We start from the raw sequence: 21890 nt of genomic DNA, 5'->3' as shown, positions 1-21890 counted from the left end.
TGACTATAGGAGACTTCTTGACCATGTCTCCAGTTTTAACATTAAAACTGTTTTCAGTTTTTTGCTGTTGCAAACAATACTATAATGAACATAATGTTCATACTAAATTTCAAACTATCTTCCTCAAGGCTGATTTTTATGAGTGGTATTATTAATTATATTTAAATTATTACTTAGTTTTCTGATTACATTATTAATAGTGATTATTAATTAAAGTAATGAACATATTTATGGCTTTTGACACATATTGTCCAAATTTTTCTTTCTTTTTTTTTTTTTTTGAGACAGGGTCTCACTCTGTTGCCCAGACTGGAGTGCAGTGGCACAATCTCAGCTCACTGCAACCTCCGCCTCCCAGGCTCAAGTGATTTTCCTGCCTCAGCCTCCCGAGTAGCTGCAATTACAGGCGTGCACCACCACGCCTGGCTAATTTTTGTATTTTTAGTAGAGACAGAGTTTCACCATGTTGGCCAGGCTGGTCTCGAACTCCTGACCTCAGGTAACCTCCCCAAGTGCTAGGATTACAGGCGTGAACCACCATGCCTGGCCTGTCCATTTGTTTTGTTAAGAAGTTGAAACTCTCAGTTTATTCTTATCACCATTATAAGAGAATGCCTCATTCTCTTCCTTTCCTCATTTTTTTGTTTTATACCTCCTCTTTCTTTCTCTCAATCATTACTTTATATTCATTTGACAAATATTTGTTGAGTACCTTCTATAGCCAAGGCACTATGCTAGGTGACAGGGATACAAGACTACTGCTGCTTACCCGAGACACGTGATTAATCAAACACATAACTACGACTAATGATAAGGCTATACAGACAGCCATCTAGGGTTATGGATACTAAAACTTTTTATGCTGTCTGGCTAAGTACTGGAGGAGAGTGTGTGATTTGGCTTTTTCAAAGCTGCAAGAATGGTATGTGGCTGTTGGGTAAACAGGACGGAAGGTGCTTTTTGTGAAGACTCTTTAGGGTGGGCTAGGCCCCAGGTTGGGCCATACTATAGACTTTGTTAGGAACTTGGGCCTTTATTCTAAGAGAAATGAGTAACCACAGAAAGGCTTAAAGAAGGGAGGTGGCAATGACCTAATCAGATTTGAGAACATTTTGGAGGGGGTCACGGTGGATCCCTAGAATCCAAGATTAGATTGTGAAGGTAGCCATGGAGTTCCCAAGCAGCCCGAGTAGTCTTATTTTTAATTGCTAATTTTATGAATGAAACCATAAATCATATTACATTTTTATGTCTTTACTTATGTGATTGAATATTTGCCCAAATGTTTGACACACACTTGCACTTCCTTTTTTGTGAATTGCCTGTTTGTGGACTGTAGTTTTGGAGGGAACAGGATAGCATAATGGCTGAGAGGACCCGCTCTGAAGCCAAAGTGCCTGCATCTGAATTCCTGCCTCTGCCAATTCCTGGCTGCATAACCTTGTTGAAGATGCCTTCCAACTTCAGACTTTGTTCTGCCTCCGTTTCCTCTTCTGTACCATGGTGTAACATGGGGACAATAATAGTGTACCTGTCTAATAAGGTGGTGGTGAGGACTAAAAGAAACCACGGTGCTGGCCCGAGTGCTGTGTGTGCGCGCACACACACACATTAACTCTGACCTGCATGTGTTGTGACTGTGATTCCTGTATATTATTATTTGCTTATTGATTTATATTTTTAAGCTCTTTATTATGAACATTTTCAAACATCATGTCATTTTTTTTTTTTTTTTGATATAGAGTCTTGCTCTGTTGCCCAGGCTGGAGTGCAGTGGTGCGATCTCAGCTCACTGCAACCTCCCACCTCCGGGTTCAAGCAATTCTCTGTCTCAGCCTCCCAGGTAGTTGGGATTACAGGCACCCACTGCCACGCCTGGCTAATTTTTTTTTTTTTTTTTTGTATTTTTAGTAGAGATGGGGTTTTACCATCTTGGCCAGGCTGGTTTGAACTCCTGACCTCGTGATCCACCAGCTTTGGCGTCCCAAAGTGCTGGGATTACAGGCGTGAGCAACCGCACCTGGCTGTCACTTTTTTCAAGTGCAAAACATATCTACAGTGAACAGTTACCAGTCCTCTCCCTCATTGCTATGAAATGGATCAAGTTGTACACACTGACTTTGTTTCTTGGTGTTTTTATTTATTTTTTTTTACACTTAGTCTTTTAATACATTTGCAGTTTGTTTTGGCTTATTAATATAAGGTTAGACTCCAGACTTTTTTTTTCCAAATAGCCTATCAGTTGGCCCAGCTCCATCTGTTGAATAACCCTTCTTCCCTCACTGCTGTTTCTGGTTCCTCATCACGCGGTGGATTTCTGCACGCCGTAGGCTCTGTTTGGGGGAAGGCGGCTCTTTTCTGTTAGTCTGAAGCTCCACCCTTGCATTATACCAGCGCTGCCTTGGTTAAATTAGCGAAGCCGTCTTCTTGTTAATGTACTTGAACTTTATTTATCTATTTATTCCCATCCAATGACCTATCAGTTGCATCTGAACTTTGGAGGAATCGTTTTGTCAGGTATCCACTCCTTACTGCCCCAACCTCATAGCAGTTACAGTAAATCATTATTTAATTTGGTATTAATTAGCATTCATAAAGTATTCTGCCATCACATCTGAGACTGGTATGTCCTTCTATTTAAGACATACATTCTTTGGCAAAGTTTTGTAATTTTCCACATGTGTGGAAAATTATGTGTATATATATAATATATACATGCATCTATATAATATATATACATATATATTATATATGTATATATAGTATATGTATATATTATATATACACATTATATAACATATACATACATGTATATATATTATATATACACATACAATTTTCCACACGTGGAAAATAATATACATGTATATATTATATATATACACATATTTGAGACGGAGTCTTGCTCTGTTGCCAGTCTAGAGTGCAGTGGCACGATCTCGGCTAATTGGAACCTCCACCTCCCGGGTTCAAGCGATTCTCACGCCTCAGCCTCCCATGTAGCTGGGATTCCAGGCACACGCCATCACACCCAGCTAATTTTTGTATTTTTAGTAGAGACGGGGTTTCACCATGTTGCTGAGGATGGTCTTAATCTCTTGACCTTGTGATCCGCCCGCCTCAGCCTCCCAAAGGGCTGGGATTACAGGTGTGAGCCACCGTGCCTGGCCTGGGGGGGCACTATTAAAACATACACTGCGGTTCATATTCCATTATCAGAAATGTTAGGATGTAAAAAGCAGTGCATCTTAGAATTAAGGAAAATAACAATGGTAATGGTAGCCCTCTTTTTTATTTCTAATTTGAGTGGTAGTGTCTATTCCATTCTACATATGATATTGGCTGTTGATTTATGATAGACAGTCTTCATTATATTAAGGATCTTCTCACATCTTCCTGTTTGGAAGAGGTTTGATGTTGGTTTAATCAGCTTAGGAGGGAAAGTTGTTCATCAGGGTCAGCCGCTTTCATGCAGAATCCCACCTCTGCCCACAGTTCGTGCCTTCCTTGAAGTTTCTTTGTTAAAGTAAGAATCTAGACTCTGGCATCAAAGATTGATATGCTAAGCATAAGTTTTAATGCCCAGCAGAGAACCAGTTCAATGCAAAAGTTAGGCTCTGAGATCGAAGCCTCAGGGTGGCAATGAGGGATGAGGTAGGTTTTTAAAACTAACAGTCTCCATCCCAAATTAGGGAATCAAAGTCTCCAAATGCCACTTACTGGCCAGTGTTCTCTGAACTAGGCATTGTCTAAGCAACAAGCAGGACAGGATGCTTGCAGGGGTTTTTGATAAGTTATCTCTCACTATGTCCATGAGTCAGGATAGTAATGACCCAGTCATTGTTTTGGTAGAAATCCGGTCCCCTGGCTAGGCAGCCGTGTTGGGATTCATCACTTTGTAGTTTTTAACTTTATACTGTGCTCCGTATTGGGAACTTCAACCCTCCTCTGAGATACCCATTGTCCACTAGAACTCCAGACAGAAGTGCTGGAGAGGGCCGTGGGCCAGGTCAGGAAGACATAAGCCAGAGTTGACATACACCAGTGGAAAAACAAAGTCTTTAGAGTGGTGCCTCTTAAACTTCGTTTTGGGTACACAGATCTATCTGGGAATCTGAAAGCTTTGGACTGTCTCTTGAGGGAAATGCACATGTGGAGTTTTTCAGTAAATATTTTTGAGCATGCAGAAAGCAAAACACTAGTATAGCCCTAGCTTCTTGGAACTTGTAGTAAGAGAGACCGACATTAACCAAAAAAACCACATGAAGAAATGTAAAATTACGGTGTAAATATCCTCCAAAAGAGAGGAAAGGGGGCTTGAAAGCATATGATGGGAGAGGGTAGGGGTTAGAGCTCAAGCTCTTCCTCCAGAACTGTCGACCATGCTGTGTTCTGAAGGGCAAATAATAGTTTAGTGAAAAGGAGGGGAAATAATCCAGAGAAAGGGGCAGGTGTGTGTCAGGAGGGAGCATGGCAATCTAGAGGGAGGGAAAGAAGGCTCAGGGAGGCTGGGGGGCAGAGAGATGGGACATGGTCCAACAGGAGGGAGAAGGATGGCAGGGATAGACCATGCAAGGCCTCGGAGCCATCATAGAAAGATTTCTGCTTTTAAGAGCATCGGGAAGCCATCAGAGTACTTTTTGTTAATAATATAAACATTTGATATGCATAAAAGATTCCTGCAGCATATATGTATCAGTGAAATACAACAATGAAACAAATACTCACAAACCTAACACGTTCCCTGAATGAGAACCTTACCTGTATTGCTGAAGCCTCCCTGTGTCCCCCCTCGACCCTTTATTGCTAGTTTAGGATTTTCTTGAATTCCATGCATGACATGATCAGATTTTGGTTTTCAGAAATCACACAAGCTGTGTTGAGAAGACCAGATAGAAAAGAGTCCAGAGTGCATGCGGGGAAACCAGTTAGGAGGTTGTAATCACAAAACACATCTTACTAAAAGTTTGTCTGCATTTTATTTTATTGCCTTGGAAATTCATTTCACATATGATTTATTTTTATCATTTAAAAAATATAAATGAATGGGATCTTCTTAGAAAAAAATAAAATCAGATAAAACTAAAAGCTCTAAATCTGTTGGACAGTAATGAGAAGGCTATACTGTTTGGCTTAACTAAAAATGTGGCCAGGCTTGGTGGCTCATGCCTGTAATGCCAGCACTCTCAGAGGCCAAGGCAGGCAAGATTGCTCGAGCCCAGGATTTCAGGACCAGCCTGGGCAACATGGTGCAGCCCTATTTCTATTAGAAAAAAAAAAATTTTTTTTTTTTAAATTATCCAGGCATGGTGGTATTTGCCTATAGTCCCAGCTACTCAGGAGGCTGAGGCAAGAGGATTGCTTGAGCCCAGGAGTTTGAGATTGCAGTGAGACATGACCGCACCACTACACTCTGGCCTGGGTGACAGAGACCTTGTCTCTTAGAGAAAAAAAAAAAAGGACATCATGGCTGTGCATGCGTATATCTATGACAGCTAGTCTGTTCTGGCCTTTTCCCTTTGATGTACCCAAATGCAGAAATTCCCGTCAGGCCTAGCAAAGCCTCTGGCGGCCCTGAACTTGGAGCTCCCTGGTTTGTATTGCCCAACAAAGATGCTGCGTTAGTTTCCCATGGCTGTCTGCTGTAAAAATGACCACAAGCTAGGTGGCTTAAAACAACAGAAATTTATTCTCTGACAGTGCTGGAGGCCAAAAATCTGAAATCAGTGTCACTGGGCCGTGTTAGGGCCATGCTCCCTCCAGAGGCTTCAGGCGAGAATCCCTTCCTTGCCTCCCCGAGCCTCTGGTGGCTGCTGGTGTCACTTGTCTTGCGGCCGCATCTCTCTAGTCTTCAAGGCCAGCATCTTCAAACCATTCTCTACTCTGTCTTCACATGGCCTTCTCCTCAGTGTGCCTAGATGGAAGTATTTTTTAATTTGGCAACACTGAGAGAAACACTTTTAAAGAAGTGGTCACTTGGAAATGGCTCTCTGTCAAATTCCAAGAAAATCAGTTCACTGAAAGTCAGTTCTACAACAGCCCCTCTGTGCTACCCCTTTGCCCCCTCAGTTTCCTCGTCAGTCTCCTGCTCTACAGCAGCAGAGAGACAGCAAAGCACATTTCCTCCAAATTCTATGAAGAAGACAGAATAAAAACTGGTCAATTAAGACTAAGGAGATTTAGAAAAAGTAAATGCAACATATTGGTTGTTTCGTAAATTGGTTATTCAAGGAATTGACCATTTGGCAAATTGACTTTCTGCAAATTGGCTGTTGGTGAAATCAGCCTGTTTCCCTGAGAAACACTGCAGAACTCCGGGCTGCCTCTGAGCCTGCCCAGGACAGGACTGTGATTGTCCCCTCTGCTTTCTATAAGCCGTGGAGATGGGGGCATTGCTCTTGCATGAAGCTGGGACTGAGAGCAGTCCCTCACAGGCTAGCTCTGGATCCTAGGGAAGAAGAAGATGGGAGATCTACCCCTTTGGGTCCCAACTCAGTAGAACCCAAATGTAGGCCAGTAGCTGAACCTCTGTGCTGGCCAGAGGCAGGCCAGAAGTTAGTCAGGTGCTGCATCCAAGACCAATCTAGCATCGAAGAGGCGGCTTAAGGGTGTTAGGATATAATGTATAAAACTACAAGTTGTATGGGTCACCCTGTGGGGTGGTTATCAGACTGAATGTACATTTATGGGTTATATATACATGCAAAAGATTGCACACAGGTCTGTTAGCCATTAGTATTCTTTTACATATGTAACATTACAAATGTTGTATCTTTATGATATGATAATACTTAAGCCTGGCACATATAGTTGATAAATACCACTTTTTTTCTTTGTTACTAGATAACTTACTGGAGTGGATAAAGGGACTTGATAGCTTTTGGAGACCTGTTTTTCTTCTGGGGGTACCTGAGGCATTTCTTGCTTTCTTGTAACTTCAAAAGCCAGTTCTAGCCAGGCGCGGTGGCTCATGCCTATAATCCCGGCACTTTGGGAGGTCAAGGCAGGTGGATCACCTGAGGTCAGGAGTTTGAGACCAACCTGGCCAACGTGGCGAAACCCCACCTCTACTAAAAATACAAAAATTAGCTGGTGATGGTGGCGCATGCCTGTAGTCCTAACTATTTGGGAGGCTGAGGCAGAAGAATCATTTGAACCTGGGAGATGAAGGTTGCAGTGAGCCGAGATTGTACCACTGCACTCCAGCCTGGGTGACAGCAAGATTCCATCTCCAAAAAAAAAAAAAAAAGCCAGTTCCGGTCATTAACATCAATAGAATATATGTCAGCCTAAATACTGCCACACAGCACAACTCAGCCAGTTGGGCAACTCACTCTTCCCTCTACCAAAAGGTGCTTTGCTGGTTATCAAAGCAAGTGTGTTTATTGTGAGAGGCCATCATGAATTTTGAAAATTAATGTTGATCGGTAGGAGCTGTTCCAGTAGAATAAAAAACTCAATGATAAGAAATTGAGGAGAAACAGCAGCAACAAAAAAGGAGGGCAATAAATTTGTGCCTAGCCACTCTGAATTGCTTAGTATGTATTTCCTAAGAGTTAGGATAGGAACATTAGTCTATTTATGTGCATATTCCAGTCTAAAATAATGCCCTGGTACTTAAAAATAACTGAGTAATTTATTACTTTCTTCAATAATATGTTGCAAATTGTTTAGCATACATGCACAGGCAGTACATTTCTGTTACAGTATCACTGTATGAGCAAACACAGAACGAGTTTGCAGACATCTGCTTTATAGTAGAGAGGGAGATAGATGTTCCAATTGGATATAGCCCATATGTGTAGTAAAGTCTGGTTATAGGAAATTACAGACTAAAAAGGGCTGTTGTTGTAAGTATGCATCCCTGCACGCAGTAAGGTTAAACAGAAGATCCACAACAAACTAATTCACAATTACCAAGCAAGACTAACAGTTACTTATAGTTAAAAAGCAAGAACAGCAGGGATTGGAAAAAAAACCAACTCAGGAGCCCTGATAGTAACATGTCCTTCCCTGCAAGTGGGGAACTCTCACCCGCTGAATGCACTTATGGAACTAGAGCTTGACACTGCTGTGTGGAAGCCAGACTTCTGAGAATACTGAGCTTATGAGTACCTCATTTTTAGGCAGTAACTCTTTTTTTTTTTTGGAGACAGAGTCTTGCTCTGTCGCCCAGGCTGGAGTGCAGTGGCGCAATCTCGGCTCACTGCAACCTCCGCCTCCCAGGTTCAAGCGATTCTTCCGCCTCAGCCTCCCGAGCAGCTGGGACCACAGGCACGTGCCACTACGCCCGGCTATTTTTTGTATTTTTAGTAGAGACGGGGTTTCACCACGTTCACCAGGATGGTCTCGATCTCTTGACCTTGTGATCCACCCGCCTCGGCCTCCCAAAGTGCTGGGATTACAGGCGTGAGCCACCGTTTAGGCAGTAACTCTTAATCATTTAGGTGGTTTTTAATAAGTAGCCCTAGGTGGTATGGACACATTTGAGGTCCTTTCACAGGCCCCTGGGGAGGCGAGCCATTCTTAATAGGAAGAGCTCCTCCCTTGGGAGAGGAAATGACTGCCTGTGTATTGGTGGTGCCTTTACCTACGGGGAAAACACTGGAAGGGTAGGCATGGATGAATCATGAATTAACAATGGGTGATTTTTATTGTGTTTGTTTGTCTGTATTTTCTGATTAATTTTTTAAAGACCTTCATCCAACTCGTCAAGTTCCTACAATAGAACAATTAAAAAAAAAAAAAAAAAAAACCACCTCACAACCATCGGGGAGTTAAAACAATTCCTGAGGGGGGGGAGGAGATGAAACGTTTGTGAATAAGACTGTCTGCAGTTACTTGAGCTGCTAATATTAAATGACAATAGCAGTCGTACTTTCAAGGCATAAACTGACCCTCCGTTGAGGAAAGGTCACCGCTTTACCACTGTGTCCTGTGTTAGATTAAAAGGGTTGGGGGAGCCGCGGTGCAGCTGCCCTCACACTGTAGTTGTGATTAAAGCTTTTCGGGATTATTTCCGAAGAAGGGTTAAAGGCTTTCAGATTGTTTATCCTGAAGACAAGAAAGCAGAGGTAAGATAAACTCATGTTACTTAAGTGAAGGGAAAAAACATGGGGAAATGGACTGGAATTGCAGCCGGAAGAGTTTGGTTGGTTCTTGTTTGTTTTAACCTTTTAAATTCAGAAACATGAATAAAACGTAAATGTATAACTTAATAAATTGTTGGAAAGCAAACATGTAGCCACTACCCAAGCCAAGAGGTAGAACATCACCAGTACCCAAAAGATTTCTTCCCAGTCAAAACTCCCACCTTTCTCCCTAGAACTAAGCAACCACCATCCTGTTACCTGGCTTAGGACTTTCTGTAAGTGGGATCATATAGTATGTATATGGCTTTTCCCACTCAGTATCATATTTAGGTGATGAACTACCTTGTTGCATACATAGATCTTTCATTTTTGTTGCTGTATCATACGCCCTCGTGGGCATATGCCACCACTTAGCCATTTTACTTTTGATGGACATTTGGATTGTTTCCAGTTTGGGGGCTATTACAGATATTACAAGTAATGCAACTCTGAACTTCTTGGGGTGTATATAGTCAGTCAGTCCTTTCTAGATAATGGTAAACTGGTTTCCTGCAGTAACTTGGAGCTGCTCTGCATCCTTGCTGCCACCTGGTCTGATCAGATGGTTAATGCTGTCTGTCTGGTGAATGGACAGTAGCTCACTGTGGCTATACTGTGCATTTCTCTGATGTGATGGGGTTGAGGACCTTTTCATATGTTTGATGTTTTTTATCTCCTATGAAGTTGCCTTGCGATTGTTTTGGCCATTGTTCTACCTACTGAGTGGTCTGTTATTCTTTCAACTAACCAGCCCTCTGAAGGCGAATATAACAAGCTTTCTGCCCCCGAGGAGATGACTTGACAATTCTAGAGGCAGATACATGAATACGAAGTACATGATATTGTGGTGATTATCGAGGCATCCATCTTCCCCACCTGACTAGCGAAAGGATGGCGCTCTTATTTGTATCATATCCTTGATGCTTAATGCAGTATCTACCACATAATTATTAGGTGCTTAGTAAAGTTTTGTTAAATGAATGGGGCATTTTTAGCAGAATGTGCAAGTGCCCTATTAGGGGTAGGTGCTCAGTAACTGGAGAAGCATGGAGAAAGAAACCACAAACAGCACCTGCTCCCACACTCCCTCCCCCTACCTGCAGTGGGGAGGGCCTCCCTTGTAGATTTGAAAGGTTGCTTCAGGGGAAGCCGTGGAGGAGGTGCATTCTAGGCCAAGGAATAGAATGTGCAAAGGCCTAGAAGGTAGACAGAGACTGGTCTGCAAGGGAATGTGAATTTGGAGTGACTAACATCCTGAAAGGGGCATCAGCTGGAGATACTGCTATGAAGGGACGGCCCCATAATCTCATAAGCAGGGGAGTAAAATTAAGATTAAACACAGAGAAAGAAATTTCTCACAGGTGAGGATGGTGTTGAACCCTAGAATAATCATTTCCTTGAACATAAATCAAGCAGTTAAGAGAAGCCTGACCATGAAGTAAATTTGACTTTGTCCTTGTCCCTCTAGATAACAAAGTTATCTTTTTGAAAGTAACAGTGTAACTTGAATGAGTGTAGAGAAGCGCTAAAGAGTGAGCTTTCCGCCTTCAGACCTGGATTTAGCAGCAGCGGGGCCTTAGTCAAGCCTCGGTTTCTACAGCTGCAGAGTGGGAATAAAGCCTACCCGGGAGGGCTGTGCTGAAGATTACGGGAGATAATGCATGTAAAGTACTTAGCCATTGCCTGCTGGGGTAGTTTTTTGACCTAGATCCTAAATTGTTCACTGCTACTGTTGCTACTCTTGGTAGTTTTTACTGGCTGACATCTGCTTACTTAAGTTTGTAACATAGTAGGAGCATTAAGAAGGTCCCACGGTGGGGATCTTAGTCGTTTGACGACATCTGCGCCCCGCCCTCCCCCACCCCCAGCCTTGGAGACGCGGCCCTCACTGCGCTGCGGCAGAGAGAGGGAGGGCAAGGCCTCATGCTGTTTCTGGCTTGAGGTTTTGAGTGCCTTTGTTTTCGTTTTGCTCTACTCTGTGCGGGGAATTAGGAGCTCAGTACTGGGACGGCGGTTTTCCTAAAGAAAGAGTACCGGCCGGGCGCGGGGGCTCGCGCCTGTAATCCCAACATTTTGGGAGCCCGAGGTGGGCGGATCACTTGAAGCCAGAAGTTCGAAACGACCCTGGCCAACGTGGTGAAACCCTGTCTCTACTAACAACAACAAAAAATTAGCCGTTTGTGATGGCGCGCGCCTGTAATCCCAGCTATGCGGGAGGCTGAGGCAGGAGAATCAATGGAACCCGGGAGGCGGAAGTTGCAGTGAGCCGAGATTGCGCCACTGCATTCCAGCCTGGGCAACAACAACGAAACTCCGTCTCTGGGAAAAAAAAAAAAAAAAAAAATCGCACTTTAAAAAAAAAAAAAAAAGAAAGACCTTCCGTAGTTCTAATGCAAGGGAGGGGTTCGACTTGCAACCGGTGTGAAACCAAGCGCTGGCGCAAGGTTTGCTCAAACCCCTCCTCTTAGCCAAACTTTCCGGAGGGGAAGGCTTTCCGAGGAAACGAAAGCGAAATTGAATCGGAGCCATCTTGGGCCCCGCGCGCAGACCTGCGGAGTTTCCCGTGCCGATGCTTCGGGGCCTCTTCCATTGCGGAGCAGCGGGAGCGTGGGGGTCTCGAGGGGCTGGTGCGGGGCCAGGGTGGTGGTGCTGGCGGGTCGGGCCGGGCAATGCCTCTCGGGCGCCATGAACCCGCAGCAGGTAAGCCGGGCCGGCCGGGCGGGCCCCGATCTTCGCCGCGGTCTGGGCTCATCTTACAACCTCACGGGCTTTGTGTTGTAGTGCGTAGTGTGTGCGTCTTGTGAGTGTTGAGTGTGTGTTTAAGAGTGTGTGTGTGTTTGTCTTGCCAAGCAGCATTGCTGGTTTGGGAATTTGTATCCTGCTCATGACTGTATCTGCTAACTCTGCAGAATGGAGCAGTGCGTGAAGAGGGCTTGGGGAGAAAATGCGCCCCCCTCTGAGTAGGAAGGCCTGAGCCCATGTCAAGGCAGACACGCCATCTCCCTTTCTGCTAGGGCCCCTTGGCAACCCCCTGCCCCGTTTTAGACCCACTTGAACAACGTTCGGACTTTGAGCAGCGCACATTGTCCTCTGCGCACCCTTTGCACCTCCTGAAGGCCTTCTGGAAGTTAAAAGTGGCCCTTCTTAAGCTGTAGGAGAAAGCTTGCTAACCGCTTTATTCAGTATAGCTAAAAACTGGAAAAACACAAATGTCCTTCAGCAGGTTAATAGATAAACTGAAATACATCCACATAATGGGGTACTGCTCAGCAGTGAAGAGGAACTACGGTTACAAGTAACAACGCAGGTGATGCTAAGCACGAGAAGCTAGACTCAAAAGGCTGCGTACTGTATGACTCCATTTATGTGACATTCTGGAAAAAACACAGTTATAGGGATGGAAAGTGGATCCGTGGGTGCCAGGGACTGGGTATTGCAGAAGTTGATTGTTGAGTAGCATGAAAAAACTTTTTAGGGAAATAGAAATGTTCTGCATCGTGATTGTGGTGGCGGTTGTCAGAACCCATAGATTTGTACACTTAAAAGGATAAATTTTACCTAAATTACATACCTCAATTTTGTTAAGATATATATGTATTTAGCACTCCTTTGAAAGAATTAGGGACACCTGACTTGAAGGAACAGCGTTACTGCACACGTACCATTATTTTGGAACCCTTGTGGTAAAGGCAAAGGTGTAGTGCTCATTTCTTGATCCTAAATATATGAGACCAGATTAAAGTGAGATTTGGGGAGCAATGAATGTTAGATGACTTGTTATGTAATTTGCATAGAGGTGATGCTGAGGGATTTAGAAATGCTCACCATGGGTTGCTCACTTTCTTGCTCTCCTATTTAGTAGCTTTCAGATGGTGGCTTGGTTTTTAGGGGATTTAAGGGGGCAAAAAAAAAATAATCTTCTCCTCACCCTCTAACCCTAGTGCCCTAAGATATCCTTTAGCAAATTCATATATCCTTTCTTTCTTTTCTCTGTGTGCATTTCAGTGTGTGCACACATACACACACGTTCATGGAGTTTCTCTTTTTGTTTAGGAAAAAAGATTATAACATACTCTACAACTTGCTTTTGGTTGTTTTATTTAACATTATATGGTTCTGAAGTTTTCCCCAGGTGAACACAAATAGATATAACACATTAAAAAATAACAATAACTGGCCGAGCACGGTGGCTCACACCTGTAATCCCAGCACTTTGGGAGGCTGAGGCGGGAGGATCACAAGGTCAGGACATCAAGACCATCCTGGCCAACATGGTGAAACCCCGTCTCTACTAAAAATACAAAAATTAGCTGGGTGTGGGGGTGTGCGCCTGTAATCCCAGCTATTCGAGAGAACTCGGGAGGCATAGATTGCAGTGAGCCGACGTGGCGCCACTACACTCCAGCCTGGTAACAGAGCGGGACTCCGTCTCAGAAAACACTCAAACAAAAAACCGCTCTGTAGAATGAATGTTTGATAATTTAACTCTTCCATAGACAGACATTAAAATATTTTCTAGATTTGGACCAAGAGTAGCAGTTTAAAAAACATTTAGCTTTTAACTGACTTTAGCCACTATGAACCAAAGTTCTTTTTCTCAAGGTCACTTGAAGAGCTAATAGGAGCACCCCTAAGTCTCATAATTCAGCTCTGGGAGCCAGCACTCTCTGTACACACATTTGCCTCTGTCCCTAGCAATATGCTGGGTGCGAGGGTGCAGCAGGAGGAACAGGGAAGGAGGTACGATTGCTGGCATAGCGGCGTCTCGTTCATGCAGTCATTAATTCAACAAATGTTGGTTGGGAATCAACTTTGTGCCAAGTGCTAGGGAGGCAGAGATGATTGAAGCTTAGTCTTTGACCCCCAGGAGCTCACCATGGAATCAGCTGAAGCCCATCATCAATACTGTGTTGGGAATATTGAGAATGGCAAGTTGAGTATAATTTATAGGACACCTAATGTTAATTACCTTTCAGACACTGCAGTCTTTGTGTGCCACACACACACAAAAAAAGCAGTAGCTCTGATACAAAGTGAAGTAAGTGATATAACAGGTGCTGAGTAGAAGTTCAAGGAAAGGAAATCCCGAGAGCTGAGGAAGATGGGAGTCGGGAGTCTCCTGAAGCAAGTGGCATTGAAGGAGCTCTATAAGGAAGGGTCAGAGTTGTGATAGGTGGCTGTGGAGGGTGAAGTGTCACCTGGATTGGCATGTAAAGGAATAGAAAGATTAGAGGACCTTGCAGTGGTCCCATAAGAAGAAATGTGTCTTCTTCCAGTTCCAGCCCTTCATTACCATCAGAGATAATGAAGGGCTGGAACTGGAAGAAGACACATTTAAGAGACAGCACAGAGGTGGCAGACAAGGTGGGACTTGGCAACTACCTGATTAGGTCCTGGAGATGAGCCCGGGAGGCAGGCGGCAAAGATGACTCAGGTTTCTAGCCTTAATAGGCTAGTACCATTAGCAGTAAGAACCACAGGAGCCGAGTTTGAGGGGAACTATCAATTGGGTTCAGAATATGTGGTTTTTGAGTTATGGCAGGATATTTAAGTGGACAGATTGTCTACATAGTTCCAACTTCACATCTTAAGCTCACACACGTGTAGTGGCTGGAGATAGTAGATTGGAGTGTTCTGCTTCAGAGGGCTAGTTTAGGTCGGGGCAGTGATGAAAGCAACCTAGGAAATGCATGGTAAGGGAAGAAGAGGTCCTCAAACAAAACCTTGGGAACTGATTGTATAAAAGGTGGATCCGTTAATACAGTAGCTATTAAAAAATTACAAAGGGTGGGGAAAAAGGGACAAAGAAAGAAAGAGGTGAAAGACCTTTGGTGCTGTGTCACCAAACCCTGGAAGAAGAATTTTTTTTAAAAGAAGAGAGCTCAATCTACAGTGAGCTAATGCATGTTTGTTAAACAAAACTGACCACCACGCAGCGAAGACCCAACTGAGGTTCAAGAGAAGGAATTTTTATGGGCCCTGTTAGCACAAGTCAGGATCCTTCTCCAGTACCATTGGGAAGCTTTGGAGAAGAAAAGGGGGACGGTGGGCCTTGGGTGGAGAAGGGAACTGACCACGAGATCCAGGCGGGGTGAGAGGTGTGTGAAGTCAGCGTGGGGAAGAATCCAGAGTGACTGGCAGCTTCACTGGGGTCACGTGACGAACAGGTTCCACCAGATTAAGGACCAGAAGTTGTAGAAACACTGCGAAGTCACCATCAGAAAAAAGCAGGAGTCAGTAAACTATGGCCCACAGGTACAAACTACCTGTTTTTATAAATCTTCATGGTAAATGAATTGGAAATAAAGTTTTGCATGCTGCGTGAGGCTGTTTTTGCACTAGTAGCAGAGCTATCTGGTCAGCCACTGGAAAAAAGTCGCGGGATTCGAGGTCTTGGTGTGATGGCCTAGCCTAGATTAGAGTAATAGTGAGATTGAAGGAGTAGCGAGACAAGCCAATTGTGTGGCAGAAAGGTAGAGATGGAGATGACTGGGTTAAGGATCCCTGTAGCCAGGACACCATGAGAGTGACTGACAGGAATGCTGAAATTCCCTAGGTGTGTCAGGATGTGGAAGAGTAGAAGGCTAGAGTTATGGAAGGAAGGGCCCCAGCTCTACCTGTGCAGCCTTTAGGTGAGTCTGAGAAGTGGATGGTGAGCGTGAGCGAATGTCGCTAGAATCCCTCCACCCAGTCTGCAAGCCCCAGGGAAAGGGAGCAAGGTGTCCACTGACAGGCCCAGGCCCATGAGTATCTCCTGGCTCCACCACCCTCCAATGAACAGCACTAGGAAGAAGACAGTACTGTTTTGCAGGTGGGTGGGTGGGAGAGGGAAGGGGTCACAGGTACTCGGTGTTCTGGTAAATGTACATATGAGAACGTGGGGTCGCTTGTGCCCTGTCCATCAAGGTTCAGAAGAACGCATGGTGGAAGCAACTATGGGGAGGTAGCTAGGGAAGGTGGGGCTGTTCTGAGGCGGTGAGGAGCAGATGCTGCCAGCTCCACACATCCAGGAGAGCCTGGGTGGTTTGAGCAAAAGTCTCTGGCATCCCTTCTGAGCCAGAGTACCACGCTGAAAAATGAGAACAGTGTGCCATTTTTATCAGGAAACCCTCCAGCTCCCTGAAAACCAAATTCTGATCCTCCTGGGATGGCAGCAGCGAGCGGATGACTCTGAGGTCCCATGGCCTTTTCCCACCTGGAGATTGTTTTTGTTACCGGGCTGTGACGGCCTTGGAGGACTGGGGTTCAGTTTCATCCAATCACCTTCCTTCTTTTGTCATAGGCATCCAAATACAGCTCTTAGAGACGGGTGGGCAGGGGTGCACTGGCTGTGCACTGCGAGCTCGCTCAAGGAGAGGGCAGCTCATCCCTCCCTCGTCCCCTCTCCCTCAGTTATTGTTCTGTCAGTTGTTCTGTTTGTTTCAGGCTGTTGAAACGAGCACATTACTGTTTCAGGTTATTGTTCTAGTTATTTCAGGTTATTGTTCTGTTTTTGTTTTCAAAACAAAATAACATTTACTTGTTGTTCTAGTTTTAAAGGGGTAATTGTTTTGGTAGCTAGAAAATTTCCTTCTGAACTCCCTTAAATTCTGTCAAAGGGAAACATAAGTTAGGTTGCTGGAGAGGCTATGCTGAGGCCTCAGAACCTCTGTGCCCCTGGAAGCTCCGTGTGCTTTGCCTCCTGCTCCCCTCTCTGTGTGCCCGTTGGCAGACCCCTGGGCAGGATTTACGAAGTGGGCAAGTCACCCTGGCTGGGTCATAAGCCCATGGCTCAATCACCTTCTCAGCCCATTAAGGGCTGTTCCACAGGCAGCAAAGGGAGGGGCCTTCACAGGTTCACCATTCAGCTTAATTCATTTTCTTTTCCACTGTCTTATTCTGCAGGGGCATTCCCTCAGCGGATACTACCCCCATCCATTTCAAGGCTATGAGCACAGAAAGGTCAGACACCAGCAGCCTGGGCCGGGATCTTCCCCCAATAGTTTCCTACTTAAGCAAATAGAGTTTCTCAAGGGCCAGCTCCCAGAAGCACCAGTGATTGGAAAGCAGACACCGTCACTGCCACCGTCACTGCCACCTTCCCTGCCAGGACTCCAGCCAAGGTTTCCAGCGCTACCTGTCTCCAGTCCCGGATTCAGGCGAGTGGAGATCTGGGGTGTCCCCAGGAGCGTGCATTTCGCAAGTCAGGGGCTCCAAAGAGCATTCCAGCATCCTTCACCACATGGTAGGATTCTGTCACAGAGAGGTGTTGATTGCCTTTCCTCACATTTCCAGGAACTGAGTATCAACCGGGGTCAGGAACAAAGGATCTTAAAGCTCTTGGAAGAGCTTGGAGAAGGGAAGGCCACCACAGCACATGATCTGTCTGGGAAACTTAGGGCCCCAAAGAAGGAAATCAATCGAGTTTTATACTCCCTGGCAAAGAAGGGCAGGCTACAGAAGGAGGCAGGAATACCCCCTTTGTGGAGAATCTCGGCCTCAGCTCAGGCTTGGAACCAGCACAGCAGAGCGGTGAGACCAGATTGTCACAGCCAAGGAACCCCAAACTCAGACCCGAGTTTGGAACCTGAAGACAGAAACTCCACGTCTGTCTCAGAAGATATTACTGAGCCTTTTATCACAGTCTCAGCTCAGACTCAGAACCAGCATAGCAGAGTGGTGAGACCAGACGGTCATAGCCAAGGAGCCCCAAACTCAGACCCAAGTTTGGAACCTGAAGACAGAAACTCCACATCTGCCTTAGAAGATCCTCTTGAGCTTTTTGACATGGCTGAGATCAAGGAGAAAATCTGTGACTATCTCTTCAATGTGTCTGACTCCTCTGCCCTGAATTTGGCTAAAAATATTGGTCTCTCCAAGGCCCGAGATATAAATGCTGTGCTGATTGACTTGGAAAGGCAGGGGGATGTCTGTAGACAAGGGACAACCCCTCCCATGTGGCATTTGACAGACAAGAAGCGAGAGAGGATGCAAATTAAGAGAAATGTGAACAGTGTTCCTGAAACAGCTCCATCTGCAATCCCTGAGATTAAAAGAAATGCAGAGTTCCCCACCTGTAATTTACCCACATCAAATGCCTCAAATAACATGGTAACCACAGAAAAAGTGGAGAATGGGCAGGAACCAGTCGTAAAGTTAGAAAACAGGCAAGAGACCAGACCAGAACCAGCAAGACTGAAACCACCTGTTCATAACAATGGCCCCTCAAGAGCAGGGTATTTTGACTTTGAAAATGGCCAGTGGGCCACAGATGACATCCCAGATGACTTGAATAGTATCCGCGCAGCACCAGGTGAGTTTCGAGCCATCATGGAGATGCCCTCCTTCTACAGTCATGGCTTGCCACGGTGTTCACCCTACAAGAAACTGACAGAGTGCCAGCTGAAGAACCCCATCAGTGGGCTGTTAGAATATGCTCAGTTCGCTAGTCAAACCTGTGAGTTCAACCTGATAGAGCAGAGTGGACCACCCCATGAACCTCGGTAAGAGACCACCCAGGAACTGTACCTACGGTTGGGTTCAGATGCTCTTGCTCCTGACACAGTGTTGGCTGATCTGTGAGTGGGGCTATTTGGTGGCCCCTGTCTTTTCCTCCTTCCCTTCTGCCTTGTAGCTAAATCCTTGATTGGCCCTTTCTCCAGCTGTTGAGCAGGGAATATAGACTTTGGACCAGCCAGAATCTTGGCTGAACAAGGGGGAGGTTGACTCTGTTGGCTGTAATGAAGCTTCTTTAGAAATGATTGGTCTTGGGGGCTAGGTGTGGTGGCTCACGCCTTTGAGAGGCCAGCACTTTGAGAGGCCAAGGTGGGCAGATCATGAGGTCTGGAGTTCGAGACCAGTCTGGCCAAACATGGTGAAACCCTCATCTCTGCTAAAATACAAAAATTAGCCAGGCATGGTGGTGCGTGCCTGTAATCCCAGCTACTTGGGAGACGGAGGCAGGAGAATCGCTTGAATCCGGGAGGTGGAGGTTGTAGTGAGCTGAGATCACGCCACTGCACTCCAGCCTGGGCAGCAGAGCGAGACTCCATCTCAAAAAAAAGAAAAAGAAAAAAGAAATGATTGGTCTTCATCCATCAATGCCATGCTTGCCTCCTAAGGCCAGAGGTAATGAAGACTTAACTCCCTTCTGCGGGCCTTCCCCTCCTCCCCAAGCTGTTTCTGAGAGAGGTGCAGGAGCAGGTGGGTTGGGGCAGGCTGCACACAGAGTGGGGGTGGGTTGTGCTGCTAAGCAGCGCAGGTCCACAATCCCCTCTCTGCACAGCTCCTTGGGGGAAGGATGGAGGAGCGTGTGCACGGCTGCCTGGCTGCCTATTGAAGGTGGTGGTTCTAATTTTATATACCTCCTCTGCACAGATGGGTGGGCTAGCACTTGCTGCTGTTCCTGAGCTGTGGAGTCACCGATTACCTCACTCAGATAGCTGGCCAGGCCCTGCACTGTAGGGTCCTAATGGGCCAGTAGACAGATAAAGAAAACAGGAGCTGCTGAAGGGCATAGCAGAGAGCAAAACCACTGAAGCTGAGTGGCTGAGCTGCAGCCACGGAGAGAGCCAGTGGGCTGGGGGAGAATTCCACTGACCTTTATGTCTACCTCGCCTGGTTCTAGGGGTGTAGATTCCTGGCTAGGGCCCTTATTCTTTGTCTTGACTGTCTTCCTGTCACCACATTGGCATTTGAGGAGAGCTGTTAAGAAAAGGCGGTGTGTCTGTCCAAAAGCTGGCAAGGTCAGAGCTGGATCGTTTGTTTGGAGTAGAGACTGGATGGCTGTCATTCTCTTTTGCCTCTGTCCCTCCCCGGAGTTGGAGGAAAGCAGTGGATTTTGTGGTTAATCATTCTTTGGACTCAGTGCTATAAGAGACATTGGCGCCATGTTCAAATATTTCAGAAGACCAAGGAAATAAGAAATTTGACCTACTTCCCAAATGAAATCCTAGATTGAGCAAAGAGCTGACCACATTTGAAAGCTTGAACGAAGCGGGGCCTAGGCTAAGTCCAGAGGCCTAGAACAAATGCTTTTTATTTTCTTCGTAACAAAGGGAAATTCCTTTCACCTCAGGCTTGAGACAAATGGAGCTATAGAGTGACTTATAACAAACTATAGTGATATATGTCTAGTGACAAAAGCAGGCCACTGATAAGTGGCAGATGCCTGATCCCTGCAGGTATTGGGGAGTGTGAGACTGGGTTATAAGAAACCTTCACTATCTTTTAAGACCCTCCCTTGAGAAGGCCAGTCTACCATAGTTGCTTTAGAATGAAGGTCTTTTGGTTGCTCAACAAGGCTGTAATGGCAATTTTTGGCTCATCGTGTGTGTGTGTGTGTGTGTGTGTGTGTGTGTGTGTGTGTGTGTGTGTACGCACGTTGTTAAGAGATTTTGTGTGTGTGTGTGTGTATGTGTGTGTGTGAGAGAATTCATTGTTAAGAGATAGTGGGTTTCCCTTGAGCTAGTTTCATATCACCTGTGCCTGTGCTTGCTTCACTGAGCTATGGGGAAAGAGTCACTGGCTGCTTTGTTTACAAAAAGAAAAGACAGCGTGAACCTTCAAAGGAGTAGGAGTTCCTTGGCCTACCCTTCATCCCTTCCACAAGTCAAAAGCCCCTTAGCGTAGCAGAAAATTCCAGGTCGAAGGTCTCTTTGGAGAAGGCAGAAGGAATGACCTGTTCACACATCTAATCGCTCTCCGTCAAGATTTAAATTCCAGGTTGTTATCAATGGCCGAGAGTTTCCCCCAGCTGAAGCTGGAAGTAAGAAAGTGGCCAAGCAGGATGCAGCTATGAAAGCCATGACAATTCTGCTAGAGGAAGCCAAAGCCAAGGACAGTGGAAAATCAGAAGAATCATCCCACTATTCTGCAGAGAAAGAGTCAGAGAAGGTCGGTGTCCTCCTGCCGTCTGGGAGGGTATCAGCTCACTGTCAGTGTCTGTGAATATCAGGATTGTAACTGACTCCCGGAAGCAACCCCGGCCTAAACAACTGACACTGCCTCGGAGTCAGCTTCCCGCGCTTCCCTCTCCCCTACCTCGCCAGCCTGCCTTTCCTCCTCTCATACCCAGCTCCTCTCTCTGCCGCTGTCCCAGCATAATTGGATTTACAGAATTTCAGAGTTGAAAGCGGCCTGAAAGATTATTGAGGCCAGTCTCCTCTCTTGGAAGATGCCGACTGAGAGCCCCAGCAGCCCCTTTTCCTTTGGAAAGCCAACCCCTTGACAGTTAGTTGGGAAGAAAGTCCCCCACCCCCATCCCCTCTTCTGTGATGGACTAACCAGTGTTTTCTTAGTTTTGTTTTCTTGTCTCTCATTTTCTCTAGACCGCAGAGTCCCAGCCCTCCACCCCTTCAGCCACACCCTTCTTTTCCGGGAAGAGCCCCGTCACCACGCTGCTTGAGTGTATGCACAAACTGGGGAACTCCTGTGAATTCCGGCTCCTGTCCAAAGAAGGCCCTGCCCATGAGCCCAAGTACGCCCCACACGTCCTGTATGCCCCAGAGGTTTTCCCAAAAAGAAAAGGAGGCACATGTTCCTCCTCGCTTCCTCAGGGATGGCAGATTGAGCAGTTTTTCCTGCTTCAAAATGGGGAAAGGAGGGCTCTGAGGGCCTGATTGCTGCTTGTGAGACAGAGAATTGGGGATTAGGAATTCAAAGGGAATTCCTGGCCCACCCTCTGTCTCCTCTACAAGCACCAGGGAGGTCACTCACTGTTGGTGGGACTGAAAGGTACAGGACCTGAGAAGCTCTGCCTGTGGGTCTGTAGGCTTACAT

General features: G+C 45.7%; 1 protein-coding gene across 3 annotated transcripts in view; it reads left to right on the top strand.

Moving 5' to 3' along the window:
- ADAR (adenosine deaminase RNA specific) overlaps positions 1 to 21890 on the top strand; it is a 46985-nt gene that overhangs the window by 9082 nt on the left and 16013 nt on the right. Inside the window, exons 1-4 of one of the 3 annotated variants that reach the window (XM_012476284.3) lie at positions 11489 to 11575; positions 17016 to 18613; positions 20822 to 21005; positions 21440 to 21588. In XM_012476284.3, coding sequence (XP_012331707.2) covers positions 11522 to 11575; positions 17016 to 18613; positions 20822 to 21005; positions 21440 to 21588 — 1985 coding nt within the window. In that variant the 5' untranslated portion in view covers positions 11489 to 11521. Of the gene's footprint in view, positions 1 to 11488; positions 11576 to 11727; positions 11832 to 17015; positions 18614 to 20821; positions 21006 to 21439; positions 21589 to 21890 lie in introns of those variants that run through there. The other 2 variants (XM_012476286.2, XM_012476285.2) reach the window with 2 other exon arrangements.

The sequence above is a fragment of the Aotus nancymaae genome, unplaced genomic scaffold (assembly GCF_030222135.1).
Source record: "Aotus nancymaae isolate 86718 unplaced genomic scaffold, 86718_ANA_hifiasm-v0.15.2.pri h1tg000108l, whole genome shotgun sequence".
Classification (NCBI taxonomy): domain Eukaryota; kingdom Metazoa; phylum Chordata; class Mammalia; order Primates; family Aotidae; genus Aotus; species Aotus nancymaae.
This window is presented reverse-complemented; position numbering and strand designations above follow the sequence as displayed.